This window comes from Charadrius vociferus, unplaced genomic scaffold (assembly GCF_000708025.1).
Source record: "Charadrius vociferus isolate BGI_N301 unplaced genomic scaffold, ASM70802v2 scaffold650, whole genome shotgun sequence".
Taxonomy (NCBI): Eukaryota; Metazoa; Chordata; class Aves; order Charadriiformes; family Charadriidae; genus Charadrius; species Charadrius vociferus.
The window spans coordinates 5,454,242-5,468,916 of NW_009646736.1; the positions used below are offsets into that span (position 1 = coordinate 5,454,242).

Consider the following 14,675-nt stretch of genomic DNA (forward strand, 5'->3'; position numbering starts at 1 on the left):
GACAGAAAGGATTTACTCACTTTTCACTATCAACATGTCTAAACTACAGAAGTTGGAAGGTACTCAAATAATAATTCAGAAGAATTATACTAATATTATTCAGCTCTAATTCTTTAGCCCTGTAACATCAGTTTGATGTCTTAACAATTTACCTGAAAACAACAGAGAGCAGAGGCACAGATTATATTTTTGTCCTCTTAGTGTTCTGGTATCAGACATTCTTCAGTCATTTCTTTATAGTAGACATCAGGCACGCACATTGTTCTAATTGAATTTTTATATATGAAATAGCTTTAATAAGAGATACTAAACAGAGAGTCTACAACTATAGCCAGTTGCTATTCTGTCTTTGCTCTCCTTTTCCTATGGAGTGAGTTCTATTGAACATGGTTGAACTGCAAGAAAGCATTCGTCTTCTGTTAATGTGAACAGGAGAGAGCTGGATACTCAAGATGCTGAACACAGCCAGCAGAGAATAAGCCACGGAACTGTAAATACAACTAGTTGATACTGTCTCCTGCTTTTGTCTTAACCCATTTTATGTATAAGCTACAGTAACTTTACACTTCAGAATTTCAGAATCACCATTTATATAAGAGTTAGATCTGTTAAGTATCAAAATTCTAATTGGGATAATTGTGGTAATTTTTGTAGAGGCATGTGGAAGTATAGCAGTCTATCAAGGTCCACGGAAGGAACCAGATGATTATTCTAACTTCACAATTGAAGATTCTGTAGCAACTTTTCATACACTTAAACAGATAATAGATGTAGTAGAAAAGCTGAATGAATCACATGAAAAATACCGAAAGAAGAGATCATCTAGTGCTAAATACGGTAGTGAGTAAGTATCTTATATAATTTTGACTTACGTAAATGTGTATTTTTAAAAAAAAATAAATCACAGAACGAGGTCAGGCTTGTTTAGGTAGAGATAATTAAGCTAAAGGTAGATTTAGACAACACAAAGACATGGAGAAAATAAGGTATATAATTTGTAGTAATGCAGCTTTTTACCAGTTGTTGAAAGATAGAAATTCTTCTGGTGTGGGACTCATCTGTGTGTCTGAGATTCCCATAAGCGAGTACAATGACTCTGTCGTTTCCTTGCAAGTTAACATCTGAAGTGCACACAAAATTTATCCCTGTCTGCATAGCTGCTTTTTTTTTTTTTAAATTTCATGTTTCAGTTTAATAATTAAAATATCAAGTTATGTAAAACTGTAAAGATTACACTGCCGAAATGTAGCTTTCATGCAGTATATTTACTGTTTGTAACTTACTCGCCATACTTGCCAATGATAAATACTATTTCTGGTGAAGTTAAAAAAAAAAAAAAAATCTTTTCTTTGGAGTACATTGTTGTTCCAAAGCAGGTTCTTTTGATTCTCCTTAATCCTGGTTGATATCTATGGATCACCACTAGCAGGTTTTCTGACTTCTTTGCATCAATAAGGCTTGATTCACCAGAAAAAAAGAATGTTCAAACCGCGAGTTGGTTTGCCTAGTTTAGTATTTGACCCAAGTTGTTCAGAAAAATTGACTTTGACTTTGAGGTCTCACATGAAAGTGTGTGAGGTTTTCCACAAATCATGACATTTCACAAGTAGTGGTAGAAATTAGTCAAAAAATACAGGTTTGCATAATAGTTAAAATTTTATGATGAGAACAAGAAAGCAAATGTTAACCTTAAAAATATTTACATATAATATTTTATTTTTTCCAGAGAAAATCCAATTGTTGGAAAAGTTTCCTAACCAAAGCAAACTGTGGCACACTTGGATGGAAAAAGAAACTGGAAATGTTCTTGAGTGTTTGGGGTTTTTTGTTTTGTTTTTGTTTTTTTTTAAATTCATGATATGCATTTTTACAAAGTATTTAAGAATGAGCATAACTGCTAGTTGTGTTGACAATCTATTTAATATTTAATGGAAAAATATCTACTTGGAAATCTGGTCTTAAGGTTTATTCTCATTTTGCTGAAGAACTTGAAGTTCCAGGTTCTTAAAGCAATAGATGTGAATAAATCTAAATGTTGTTTTTCCATTGTTGTCTTATTAGAAAGAACTTTCTAAACAAATAAGCTTTTTAATGGAAGAAAATCCACACAGCATTTGTTGGTTGGATTTCATCTCTCAATACTTACACTGCAAACTTGCTTGAGTTTACCATGAGTGCCTGCCCTGCTGATACAGATCTTGAAATGGAAACCCCAAGGTACTATCACATGGAAAAGATCCGAAGCTTCACACTCGATTCATTTGACTTTTTTCCTTGTATTAGGTGTTGTCAGGACTTGATTTATCCACAGCTGAAGTCTTACAAAATCTTGCAGTATGCTGCAAATAATCTGGACAGCAGATACCAGTGTTAGTTATGTTTTTAAATGCTAAAGAAGAAGAAATCAGGGAACTTATGTTGAACCTCTTGTTTACATTTGGGGTGAGTAGTATATGGTATGACGGTAGACCACTATCTATTTTCTTTAGGATTTTTAAGGTACATATTTTTTCTTAATCTAAAAAGAAATGCAGGGTAGCAACAGTCTTTTTAAATAAGTTTGCCTACAGATAGAAAAAATTAAGTGTGAACAGATTGTGGTTAAGTACTGATCAATTTGCATCATCCCATGTATGATTTTATTTCTTTTCTTTTTTTTTATAAAAAGTTATAACTAGGTCCAGCTCACCTTTTGACTACAAATCTAATAAATAATCTCTATTATAATCACTCAAAGCACTTTAGATATCTGGACTATGCCAGATTATTTTTAGATACTTTGTAGTATCTGCTTGTTATGATCAGTTGAATGATCAACATTGTTTTGTCTTTAAGCAATGCTTCAGTGAGTGTTTTTGTATCTTTAGTTATATGAATTCGTATTTGCCACTTAACACAATTTTAAACTGGCATTCTTAACCTTAATTTTTGCTCACTTCATCTGAGAAGTTCGGTTTATGCTGAAAGAACATGTATGTATATACCCAGGAAGAAGCAAAGGTATTACTGTGGCAACTTTGCTTCATCAGTATTAAATAAATGGTACTCCTTTTATTTTTTAATAATAACTATATGTGGTACTTTTATTTTTGGAGCATTTGCTGTGAGGTCTTTTGTTCTTGTTTTGTTGGGTGTTTTGGGTTGGTTGTTTGGTTTTTTTTCCAGTCATGATTTGGCCAAATTAATTAGGAATGTAACTTACAAATAGAATAGAAATCCACAATGCTTGAAACTGTAAGCTGTTTAAATTTCTATACATTTATTATACTGTTGTAGGGAGGCTTTCTGTAATAGAAGCAAGTTGGCAAGACAGGATTGAAATCTTTTGGAATGAATGTAACTTGTTAGAGTAACTATTTGGTTTAATACCAGACAAACTATTTTAGAATGTCTGGGATTCAGTACTAGTGTCTGCAACATCACAATCATTTTATCACCTGTTTTTGCCTTGTCCGTCTTCATACATTTGATGTACTCTAAGGGACTTTTATTTGCCAACAGCTGAAACTGGAGGGAGGGGGAAATACAGTAATGCCAATAAATGTGTTTTGCCAAGGTAAAGTGTTTCTGATTAGTTGCCATCAATAAAAAGCTGCCATTAAACAAAGTTGAATGTGGTTGAGTGTCAAAGTTACGTTTTGTTGTATATGGATTAACCCTGAGGCAAAGTGTCTGTTCCTTGGAGCCATTTTCTGTTGTTTTTGAAGTCAAATTTATGAAAAATTAAATGTTATACTCTTGCAACATTTTTTTTTTTTAAATATGCACTTTTTTTGCTTTGGTACTGGAATATCTAGGAAAAAAACAAAGGCCATTGAATATTTCTGACCATTAAGATTTGATTTCTCATTTTATAATGTTTTCAAATGCAGTAGATGTTCTAGAATTTAATTAGGAGCAAGTAGGATGATTAATAATAAAAGTTGCCTTCATTTTGATTAGTCTAGAAAGATGATGTTATTTGGTAATTAGTTCTGTTAGGATTGTAAATTATCATTAGTTTTAATTTGTACTATGATGATGTATTGTTGAATGTATTTTTATTTAAATTTTATTTTCTTATCAAGACATTAAAATGTTTTGTAACATTGCTTGAGAATAACTCCCAAATAAATTACAACAAACTTGAGATACACTGTGTTTATTGTGAGGCCTGGCTTCTTAAAATGTTGGCATTTATCTGAAGACTGAATTAATAGGGGTTTCTGTGTAGGGGTTGTGTATAGAGAGATAAATCTGATTGGCGGGGAGAAACCCCCAAACTTGAGTTGAGGGATCTTGGCGTGGTCATCTACACTATTGTTACATTTTAACTAAGATAGATGGTTGGAGAGAGAAGTGGTAGTTATTACTAGTAATTACTAAGTGCTGAAATAATTTGGCAGCTTTTAAAATGTTTGCAATCACTAATCTGATGTACTGAAGGGTATCTAGTACTGTATTATTGGTGTTATATGACTAATGTTTTGTCTTGCTTACTGATTCACCTTTCATTACGTGTCCTGTGTACGAGTACCAGCTATATAATTTGTCAGACCTATTTTAAATATATTGTGTTTGGAAAAAACAGTCTTTATTTTTCTCAATCTTCTTTCTTTATGCAATCGGGACGCTTTCTTGCTACTAGCTCTCCCCTTCTATGCTTATGGGCATTTTTTATAAGATAATTTTGTACAAGCATGTTTTAATGTCTTGAGGTGTTTTGCTTACTTATACAGGGAGTGGACCTGTTGTCCTTTATTGCTGGTATGGAAGCTGCTATTAGGAGTTACAGTGCAAACCTTCCAGCCATTTTGGAATTAATTTTGATTAGTTCTGAGGTAAGCTGTAGTAAGGCCCGGTCTGAGTGGTCACTACGTTCATTTGCAGAGGTCAGAAAGCAGAGGAAGTTAAAGATGGAGTTGGAAGTACATGAGGATTTTTTTTTCTGGCGACACAAAAAAAAAATTTGTAAGGATTCTGTGATGTTTATAGCAGAGTGATCTATTCGTTTCACTGCTAATATGTTACCTTCTCTAACCGTTCCGTTAAGCTGAGTCTTCTCTAAACCATGACATGAAAAGGGCATTCCCATTTAATGATGATACTTTCAAGTTCTGGGCTAGGCTAGCAGTCATAGATGCGTAACGCCTCTGTAGCTAGAAATTTTTTCCTAGGACTCTGGATTCCTTGAAAATCAGTGTGCTAATTTCTCACACAGTTCTATACATCTTTATCCCCAGTCACGTGCAGATGACTATAGTGAGAAAATCCACACCTGAAGCCTACATATAGGTGAGCATATGTATTTATCTTCATACAGTCTACCTATAAACCATATATAGTAAACAATCAATAATATATGGAAAATTAAGTGTTTAAAAGACATTATCTTTAATTTCTGCTCATTTGTATGTATTGTAAAGGGCAAAGTTTGCAACATTTACTCACACGTGATAAGGACTGACTCAGTATTGCGTTTAAAAGAGCGTGCATATGGAATAAAAATTAGGCCAATACAGCTCCCAGTAACAAAAAAGAGCAATTTCTGGTAGAATAGACAAATGCACACAATTTACGTAAGGTTCTTAAAAATAGTTACAGAAGCATATTTAACTAAGGTTTTTACGATTTATGCAGATTAAATAAACCAGAAATCCTTTAACAGCAGTACGGAGACTATATCAGTGTTACTGTGTTTAGCTGTGATGAGACTGCTGCTGGAATACTCTGTCTTTTCCTGAGATTCAGCAATATAGGCAGCTGTTTAAAAAAAAAAAATTAAAAAAATTCTGAGTTTGGGAGTAGAGCTGTAAGAACTGGGAATATAGACTTTAATTTAGCTTAATTGCTTAGTTTTAAAATACAAGTTTAAAAAGTCACTTTACCTAAATGAGGGACAGAAATTTGATAATCAGTCGTTTTACAATCCTAATAAGGTTTAAAAAGATCCAGTGGCTGCAGTGGTTTTTTTTGTTTTTTTTTAAATTAGACAACCTTATTGAATTGGTTTTAAAACATTATTCACATTAATAAATATTTATGGAAAATAACGACATTTGTCCATATATAAATCTTACTTAATATGATGTTCTGTAAATTGTGACTTACCTTTTTAACTGTTTAAGGTCATAATTATTTTAGCATAATTACTATTGCAAATGCTGTGGCAGTTTTTGTATAAAGTCTAGTTAACAGTTTCACCAAAAAGAGGATATAAATCTTTATTCTCATTTTAGAAACATTAGTTATATGGGTTTTTTTAAATCCAGTCAGAAAATTTAGTTTGCTTTAAGGGGTTGTGATTTTGTTCCCCACTTTCATGCTCTAATTTTGGTCATTCTTCCTACACAAGGAAAAAAGCTGAGAGAATCATAGTACAGCCAAAGTAAATCTATGGTTTGATTGAATTGAAAACTTAAAGGTAAAAATCTCTTACCTGGCCCCTCTGAAATAGTAGTGCAGAAGGTTTTGGCTCTGGTTTCTCAAAAAATGCAAGATATCCTCTGCTTTACTCCAGGTTGGTGTTTCAGCGACACACTCCACTGTGTCAGGGAGCAGAGAGAGAAGCTGATGTTTGAGGGATGTGCGTGTATACATAACAGAAGGCTTCAAAGCCAGCCAGACTCGTGTTCACGCAGCGTTTTCCACCTGGATCAGTGTGCAGACACCGTACCTACTGAAGGGTTACTCCAGTAGCCAGCTAAGAAGCTTAGGGGTGGGAGCTCCACAGGGTTTAACGCCGCCTGCTCAGCCTTCGCTTTTCCTGGACACTGTGACGTTGTTGCTAGGTGATACAGAAATGAGCCTTCATCAGATGGCAAAAAGCAGGCGACAGTGAAATTACTAAGAGGGGAAACTCCCCTGTAAGAATCAAGTGATCTGCAGTAACGTTCAGAGCTGATATTTATGTTGCATCTTTCAGCCATAGACCTTTAAAGTACTTAATGAAAGAAGGGTAAGTATATACAATTCAGTCTCTTCTTTCCACCTGTATGTATTGTATAGCAATGGAAATTTAAAAGTCCAAGAGTAAAGAGTACTTCCCTGTAGTTTCTGTAACTAAAAAGTATTTAAATGATGCCAGAAGTAGGCAAACTGCTTTGTCAAATATTTGGTCATTTTAATCATCTCGAGTCATGAACTGACGCCCCAGAGGGGGTGACAGTGTAAGCTGAGAGGTTTGTACAAGCGTTTTCTCCACGTGATAATGATGTGATATAGCTCATCATTTACCTCCCAACTTGTATTTAGTCCTGTACCTTTCCCTCTTTCACCTTTTCTCCTTACCTTGCTGATTTACCCTAGTACGAATTAGACCAAGCAAATTACAGATCATCTGACTGATTTTACAAGTATCTTTAAATGGAAACAGAAATAACCCTAGTCCTAAATGGGAGGTTTTAAATAAAGCATCAAGCTGTACAAATTGGAAAAATACAAGCATGAGTTTCAGTACTGCTGGAAAAACTCCATAAAAGAACTACCTTTTTTTAAATGCAAAACATACAGTGATTTCTGTAACTGCCAAAATAATTCATCTAGCTTCCTCCTGAGTAGTTGATTTAGATTCTTGTCAAGTCTTCCCTGTCACACCATTCTGTTCTGGTGTGATACTTACATGGTTTTGTTTGGGGTTTTTATTTAAATTATTTATGTATATACTTGAATTGTATATACATATATTCTGGCACTACCTTGGCCAAAATCTAAAAGTAGAAAGTTGGGTCAAAGTCAAAAAATATGTTGAGTGACATGGTACACAGGACATAATGTCTGCAAGTGTGAATGATGAGAGGAGAAACTTCACTTACGTGATACCTTCCAGTAATTTAAGCATGTGGGTAAAGGGATTTTCCATAAGGCAAGTTTCTATAGGGCTTCCCTTCGTGGTTGGGGGTTTTGTTGTTTGTTTTGTGTTTTGTTGAGGTTTTTTGGATTGGAGGTCAGGATTTGCTAACAGTAGCTTATGGGCTCTATCCTGATACTAAGCAGGTTCCAAGTATCTGTGGGAGGATAAAAATATTAAAGACAAGCGGCAGTACCTCACATGAATTTAAAGGAGATGTCAATATTTCAAAACAGGTAGGGGGTGTGCCCCCTCGTGACAGGAGAACAACATAACTTGTTTTTCAGCTTTTAATTCAGAATGCAGTTCCATTCTCAAACAGCTAACCTCAGTTAAAATATGCATAATTTTGTCTTCACAGTTCATTTTTTTAATTAATAAATGGAATATGAGACAAGCTTCTAACTTGAAAATCCACACTGTCCAGGGGAATAGTAACAGCTGAGGTTTACTCTGGGGTAAGAGATCTTTGTGTCATTGGCTTTAAATCCCTGCTTCAGGAGAGACGGATGAGCCTGGGTGTAGTATGAAGAATGAAGTAGTTTCAAGGGTTTACACTTAATTAAAGCATCTCAGCAAAGTCAGGGGATATTTAGTCTCTTGTAGACAGGGTTTTCCCATTAAAGCAGAAAGGTTCCCATGCAAAAGTAATTAACTATTTTTAAAAAAAACTTCTTTAAGGATTTCCCTTCTATATATTAGGTGTCATGATGTCCGTTTGTTTCACTTAATGAGTAATGCATAGTGCATTTAAGAATCTGCAGGTACTGCTCTGTCTTTGAACTCGTTCCTGGACTTCTATAAAGTTCATGCCAAACTGCATACATATGCAGCAATACAGGGAAAATGGTGGGGATGTACTTTTTTGAACTCCATTTGCTACTCTGGGTAGTAATATATTTCTGTGATTCTTTACTCCAGTCTGCCTTCCAGTGAGATCTTCCCAGTGTAAAAGTGGTATGCAATTTATTCCACAAATACAGTATGCTTCCCAAATTCCTGGTTTGGTTTCTTTTTTTATTTCTGGATGCCTGCATCGTGCTTCTCTTTCACAGAAACTGTACGTATTTTTGTATTATACCATTTATAATCAATTAAATTTCTGCAATAACTTCACAGTAAGGATGCAGTGTAATTCATCAGGGACTGATTCTGGATTCTGATTGTCTCCACGTCAAATAATACTTATTCAAAGCCTCAAATGTTCAATGTATACATGTTTTCAAGTCTATTTTCCATTTTGGCAATTGCATCAGGCAGCTTGACTAAAACCTTAAGAATGACTACAGGTGACAATAATACAGTGTGCTAATACAGTACTATCTCCTGTGCCGTCTTCCTCTGCTGCAGCCCCACTGTCTGCCCTCACCGAGGTCTCGGCTATAACCACAACAGTAGTAGTAGTACTGGCCATTAATAGCACTGTTTAGCATATTCCTATTGGAAAAACAGCACAGAGGCATAGGTCATCTACAGTTTAAGAAATAGTTTTGGCATAGAACTATGCTGAAATTCTTTTCTTTGGCAGATAAATTTGGCAGTACTTAAGTGTTCTGATATATGTTAGTCTATTGACAGAACAAACAGTAAGTGTATAATACAATCCAGCACGTGCATTAGTTGGCCAAGATACACACATCCTTACATAACTGTTCTTTGCATTATCATAAAACTGACATTTCCACAACAGTTTTGTTATTAGTAAAAATAATCTTCGATTCTATGTTTCAGAGTAAGCAAGCTGTGGAAAAAACAACAAAAATCTCAAAAAGTTGTAAGAGTAAAGAAGAAAGAAAAAAAGCAAAAGTCAGGTCATTTCCAGACATCTCCATTCTCAAAAGATTTGTGAAAATCTGTGAAAAGCATTGAACGTGCTTTCAAACCACAGTCTGTTCAATACTCAGAGTTTAAAAAGGTTCCTAGAAAATGGAAAATATTCTTACAAGGTGAAGATGCATCTGTATATTCATTTGACATGGGATCAGGAGTGTGAAAAGAAAACTGTATTATGGCAATTGCGTAAATTGGGTGTCGAACATTTGGAGCTTTGAATGAGTATTATTTGACATGGAGACAATCAGAATCCAGAATCAGTCCTTGATGAATTACACTGCATCCTTACTGTGAAATTATTGCAGAAATTTAATTGACTGTATATTGTATAATATAAAATGATATTCCAAATTTGAGTACCTACTATTATTTACGTCCCCATTCACAGTTGCCAAACAAGCTGGTTTTGCCATTCTATAGCACACAATTGGCTTAACAGCTGTACTTCTAGCTGAACCATCACTCGATGGGCCGAAAGGAACTCGAACTAAGTTCCTACGTTTAGATACTCAGTTGGGAATATTTTCAGTAAAGTCTGAGTGAGATAAGCAAATGTGGTCTTCCACTGCCCAATCTGAAATAATGAGTTTTTATTTACAGTTAAAACCAACGACAAAGTACATAGGGAAAACTGACTGGAAGAGCTATCATATTTTGTGCCACTCTCCCATGAGTGATGTCATTAATGTCATGTGTGTCTATAGAGAACAGATAAATTCCAGGGTGCCAGGACAGTATTTTTCCGAAATGGCACAGAACTACTTATAGAGCTCTTTAGGTGATAAAATAGCCAAGAAAACAATTACTAGTTGTGAAACTATTATTTTATTTCTATAAAGCGATACAGACAGAGTTAAAGGTACCTGTATCATATTTGCTCGACAACTGTCATTGCTAATGTAAGTTCTGGCACCGCACAGTAAAAATGCAAGTTTTGTTTTTAAGGGTAGACAAGACCAAGCAAGGGAATACCAAATCAAAAGTTACCTCCTTTCCATTTTGAAAAAATGAGTTTTCAAAACATCTCTTTCATACTAATACTAAAAAGAGCGTTTCACGATGGCTCTCTCTCTTCTATAAAAGAGTATCCCAGTCTATTGGAATAAACTCAGAGCTGCATCTCATTTGAACTGACCTGCTCGGCAAAGGAGCTGGTTACGCCTGATGGCTTCTACCTGAGGAGGTGAGGAGGAGAGACTAAAGGATGGGATTGTAATTGTTTTAATGATCATGTTTCAGATTTCACTGACTCTTTTTCTATCCGTAGGCATCCAGAGCAGTTCCTATGTACTTGAGCCACTTGTTTTGCTTCCCCCCTCCCAGCTGCGCAGGTGAAACTGTTTTATAGCATCACGAAGCGATGAAGTTCAGGGAATGGTTACAGGCTAAAACTAGCATTGCCAAATTATTGAAATCAGTGTGTTTTATATTTGCCTTTGCAAAGCGTACAGCAAATGTGCGACGTTTTGACAGCATCCAAACATAATTATAATCTGTGTCATAGTTTGCTCTTATGAGCTCTTAGAACTGGAGAATTGCATATAGTTTCCATCTAATCCCTGCTAAGAAAAAATTAGAAAAGGCACGGCAAATTGTGTAGATTTACGAAAAAAAAGTGACTACAACAGCCTTTTTTTTTTTAAAATCCCTATTTAGAAGCCATTGACATCTTACATAGCAGAAATTAAATGTGCTTAAATTTCAGTTTATTTTTTTTTTTACATGAGGAACAGATACATTCAAAACTTAAACATCCATGCAAAAGGTATAAAAATACAATGTATTATCAAAGGGAAATTATGTATACATTTTCTTTTCAAGTTCTACAAAACGCAGTTTTAATTTTAAACTTTTCTGGCTTATGCCTAGTCCCAGTAATTCAGATTCGGAAGTGTGACGATATTTTTATTATTATTTTTTTTTTTAAAAAAGGAGGAAAAAGAATGTGATAAGTTACAACGAACCGAATTATCAAAGTTAATGACAAGTTTATGACTAGAAAGTAGTTACTTCAACTTGGTATCACTGATCTTTTCAAATTTTCTCTGATAGCTGTTGAGAACCTATTTAGAAGCCTATTGTAAGATACATTCAGTGAGGAAAAACAGAAGCAATTTTGCATCTAAGTATTTTCATTGTAGGTTAATTATAACATTTCTTTCTGATTGGGAAATAGAGTAATTAGGGTTTTTTTTAGTGTATATGCTATAGTCCACATAATCATCAGATAGTGCTGTATTAGCATGATCGTAGTAGCTTGAGTGTCACACCAGCTATATGTGGTGGGTCCTCTGAGTTTATAGATCTCTCAACTCATACAACTCAGTGACATCAAGACAGCAATTGTTCATTCCATGGCTGACTTCTGTGAGTTTGGGAATTGGACAGTGTGGATTGAGAGAAGTGTGAATCAGCTGAGGTAAGAGCAAAAGATCTTATTCACATGTTGGTTAATAGTGTTTTCAAGGAAATGATAGGTCCTTCTGAATTGATAATTGATTAATGTAGAAACAGAAGATCTTTAAGATCAATATAATGGAAGTGATTGAAGTATTTTTATTTTTGACTTTATTACCAAAGGCCAGATTTTTGTGCCTAAGCTGTGCAACTTGCAAGCCACTGCCAAAATGTATGGCTTACTCTGTTAGCAGTCTTGGGAAATATGTCAAGAGTTGGAATTCCAAGAGGATTTGGTCATCCTCTGCCCTTAGTGAATGAAGGCAGTCCAGTCCTTTCAGATGAAGCTGTGATTCACTTGCACTGCAACTGCTCATAATACATACTGTATGCAGAGAACGTCTTTCATGAGGAATGTCAATTTGGCACCTGCTAGGTGTCCTGTTTGAACATAAAATATGTTCTAAAAATACGTAAAGGCACTCAGAAATCTTGCACAAAGTCTTCCTTGGCTATAAAAATGTGTCATTACATATGAAAAGTTTTTATTTCTATTCACACTTTGCATTACTCTACAGCACTTGCAAAGCTGGATGGATAGACCATGTACTCCTTTTCTACGCCAGCAGTAATTCATTCTGAGATTGACACACAGTCCACAGAATGACTTGGAGCTGCTTTCCTTCTCAGCAACTTGAACTCTGTTGTTGCTGACTATACCAGGCGAGCAGAAAATAAGTTTGTTTGGAGCACGAAAACAGTGTGAGTTTTAACACTGATTATATTCAGGGTAACTGAAGGTAGGAACCGTTCCAATTAAAGTATTAAGACTTCTACAAATGAAGATTCTCTAGTTCTTCAACAGAAAGAAAATCTGGGCTTGATTAGGGATCGCAACATTCAGGTTATCCAAAATTGCTTTTTCTCGAGTGAATTTTAAAAATCACATTAATTTTGTACATATTAATTGCTGTTATCATCTAAGAGCTGAATTACAGGGAGATAAATGATAGTTATTTCTGTTACATGGAGAACTAAGTTTCTGGATGGAATGGTATTTTGAATGGTAAAAGGTGATTAAGAAATGTAATTTCTGTGTCTGCCCTTCCCTTTCTTTAAAATACCTCATTTTTTTACTCTGTACTCTTGTTTATACCATATTGTAGCACATCATTATTCCTGTGCCTTTATAATCATATGTAACCCAGCTGTGAGAATCAGCTGCAATTGTTATTGAAGGAAAGCTGGCAAAACCAAGAAGTTAGTATTTTCAGACCTCAACTCGGCAGCATTTCTGCTGAGCACAGATATGATCTTTTTTGAAGTGGTAGAAACAATTTCTCAAGTTAGAAAGCAGTAATCCAGCCTAGTTTTTAAAGGTTAGCACAGCAATCTGATGTAGGTCCAGAACTGGACTGGTACAGAACAGTGAAGAGAAGTACTCTGGCTGGTGTGACTTTTCTAATAGTGGGTTAGTGAATAGAGAATCAACAATCTACAGTAAAAGTGGGAACTGACTCACATTTAAGATCTTGCCTCAACCAGCAGTATAGGTGTGATTGGCTGGAGTCATTTGGCTTTGCAAACTGATGCTCAAAGTTCAGCCCAACCACCAAATCCAATGTGGACACACTGAGATTTCTGCGTTGTGGTCAGAGACTTGATAAATTGCAATGAACTAATCAGAAATTAAAGGGGGGAGGTGTGTGTGTGAATGGTGCGTGTGTGCACAAGGGTCACATCCAGGGCTAGAGAAGAATTTTGCCTTTAGTTTTTCACTGTGTGGATAAGGTAAGGTGAAGCCCTGTGGTCCATGCATGTCTGTAATGTCTTGTTGATCCTCCCAGTTCGAGCCGTATGTAAATGTTTTAGAGTCTATACCTCCATAGAACTGTTCTAGACTACATGCAAAAATAAGTGCTGTGTATGAATCTAAAGCTGCCGAGAAAACAGTTGGTGTTGGGCACAGTCAGGTACTCTGACTGCTGTTGATGTGTTTGGCAGATGGATAGGAGAAGGCCTGTGCAGGTGGAATAGGGCAAGTCTTGAGGAAAGGAAAAGCAGCGGGGGCGGTTTCTAACTCCAGCGCTTACACCTTCCATGGATTTGTTTGTCCTAAATTAAAATAGAACAATGTATCTTTAAAGTTCAATTTGTACATGGATATCAACATTATTTAACAAAATTACCTTAAAGTAGGCTTAAAGAGACAGGGCACTATATTGGAAAAGACAATTTTGTATACTTTTATTTGGGTAAAGATTAGGAAAGAAACCCAAGTTTCTGTTATCTTTTAGAATAATTGTGTACATTGTTTCTCTTTGTTCTTACCCACGCTTTGAAGCTCCAGTTTTTACGATGTTATGTGGTTGTATATGTAAATACTTTATTTTTGAATGTAGTCATCCACTTCAAACGTCCCTTTTAGCTTTTCCGTTCCCTAGGGAACTCTTACCTAGTTCAACTGATTCTTTCTTTTTTTTTTCTTAATGTGTTTTTATTTTTTGGTCCTCTCGCAAGCTCAAGCTGATGACTTCAGACTACCCTGCTCTGACACCACAAAGCAAGATCTCTAACGGCCCCTGTCCATGAAGGGTCACCGCCGCCTGAGGCGGCT

At 35.4% G+C, this 14,675-nt stretch overlaps 2 protein-coding genes across 2 annotated transcripts in view; both read left to right on the top strand.

The window, feature by feature from the left end:
• RASA2 (RAS p21 protein activator 2) overlaps window positions 1–1,757 on the top strand; it is a 49,586-nt gene extending 47,829 nt beyond the window's left edge. Inside the window, exons 25-27 of the mRNA XM_009890342.1 lie at window positions 1–59; window positions 655–844; window positions 1,727–1,757. The exon at window positions 1–59 is cut by the window's left edge and continues 45 nt beyond it. Coding sequence (XP_009888644.1) covers window positions 1–59; window positions 655–844; window positions 1,727–1,757 — 280 coding nt within the window. The remainder of the gene's footprint in view (window positions 60–654; window positions 845–1,726) is intronic.
• Window positions 1,758–2,970: 1,213 nt separating this feature from the next.
• RNF7 (ring finger protein 7) overlaps window positions 2,971–14,675 on the top strand; it is a 16,590-nt gene continuing 4,885 nt past the window's right edge. Inside the window, exons 1-2 of the mRNA XM_009890352.1 lie at window positions 2,971–3,000; window positions 4,719–4,820. Coding sequence (XP_009888654.1) covers window positions 2,971–3,000; window positions 4,719–4,820 — 132 coding nt within the window. The remainder of the gene's footprint in view (window positions 3,001–4,718; window positions 4,821–14,675) is intronic.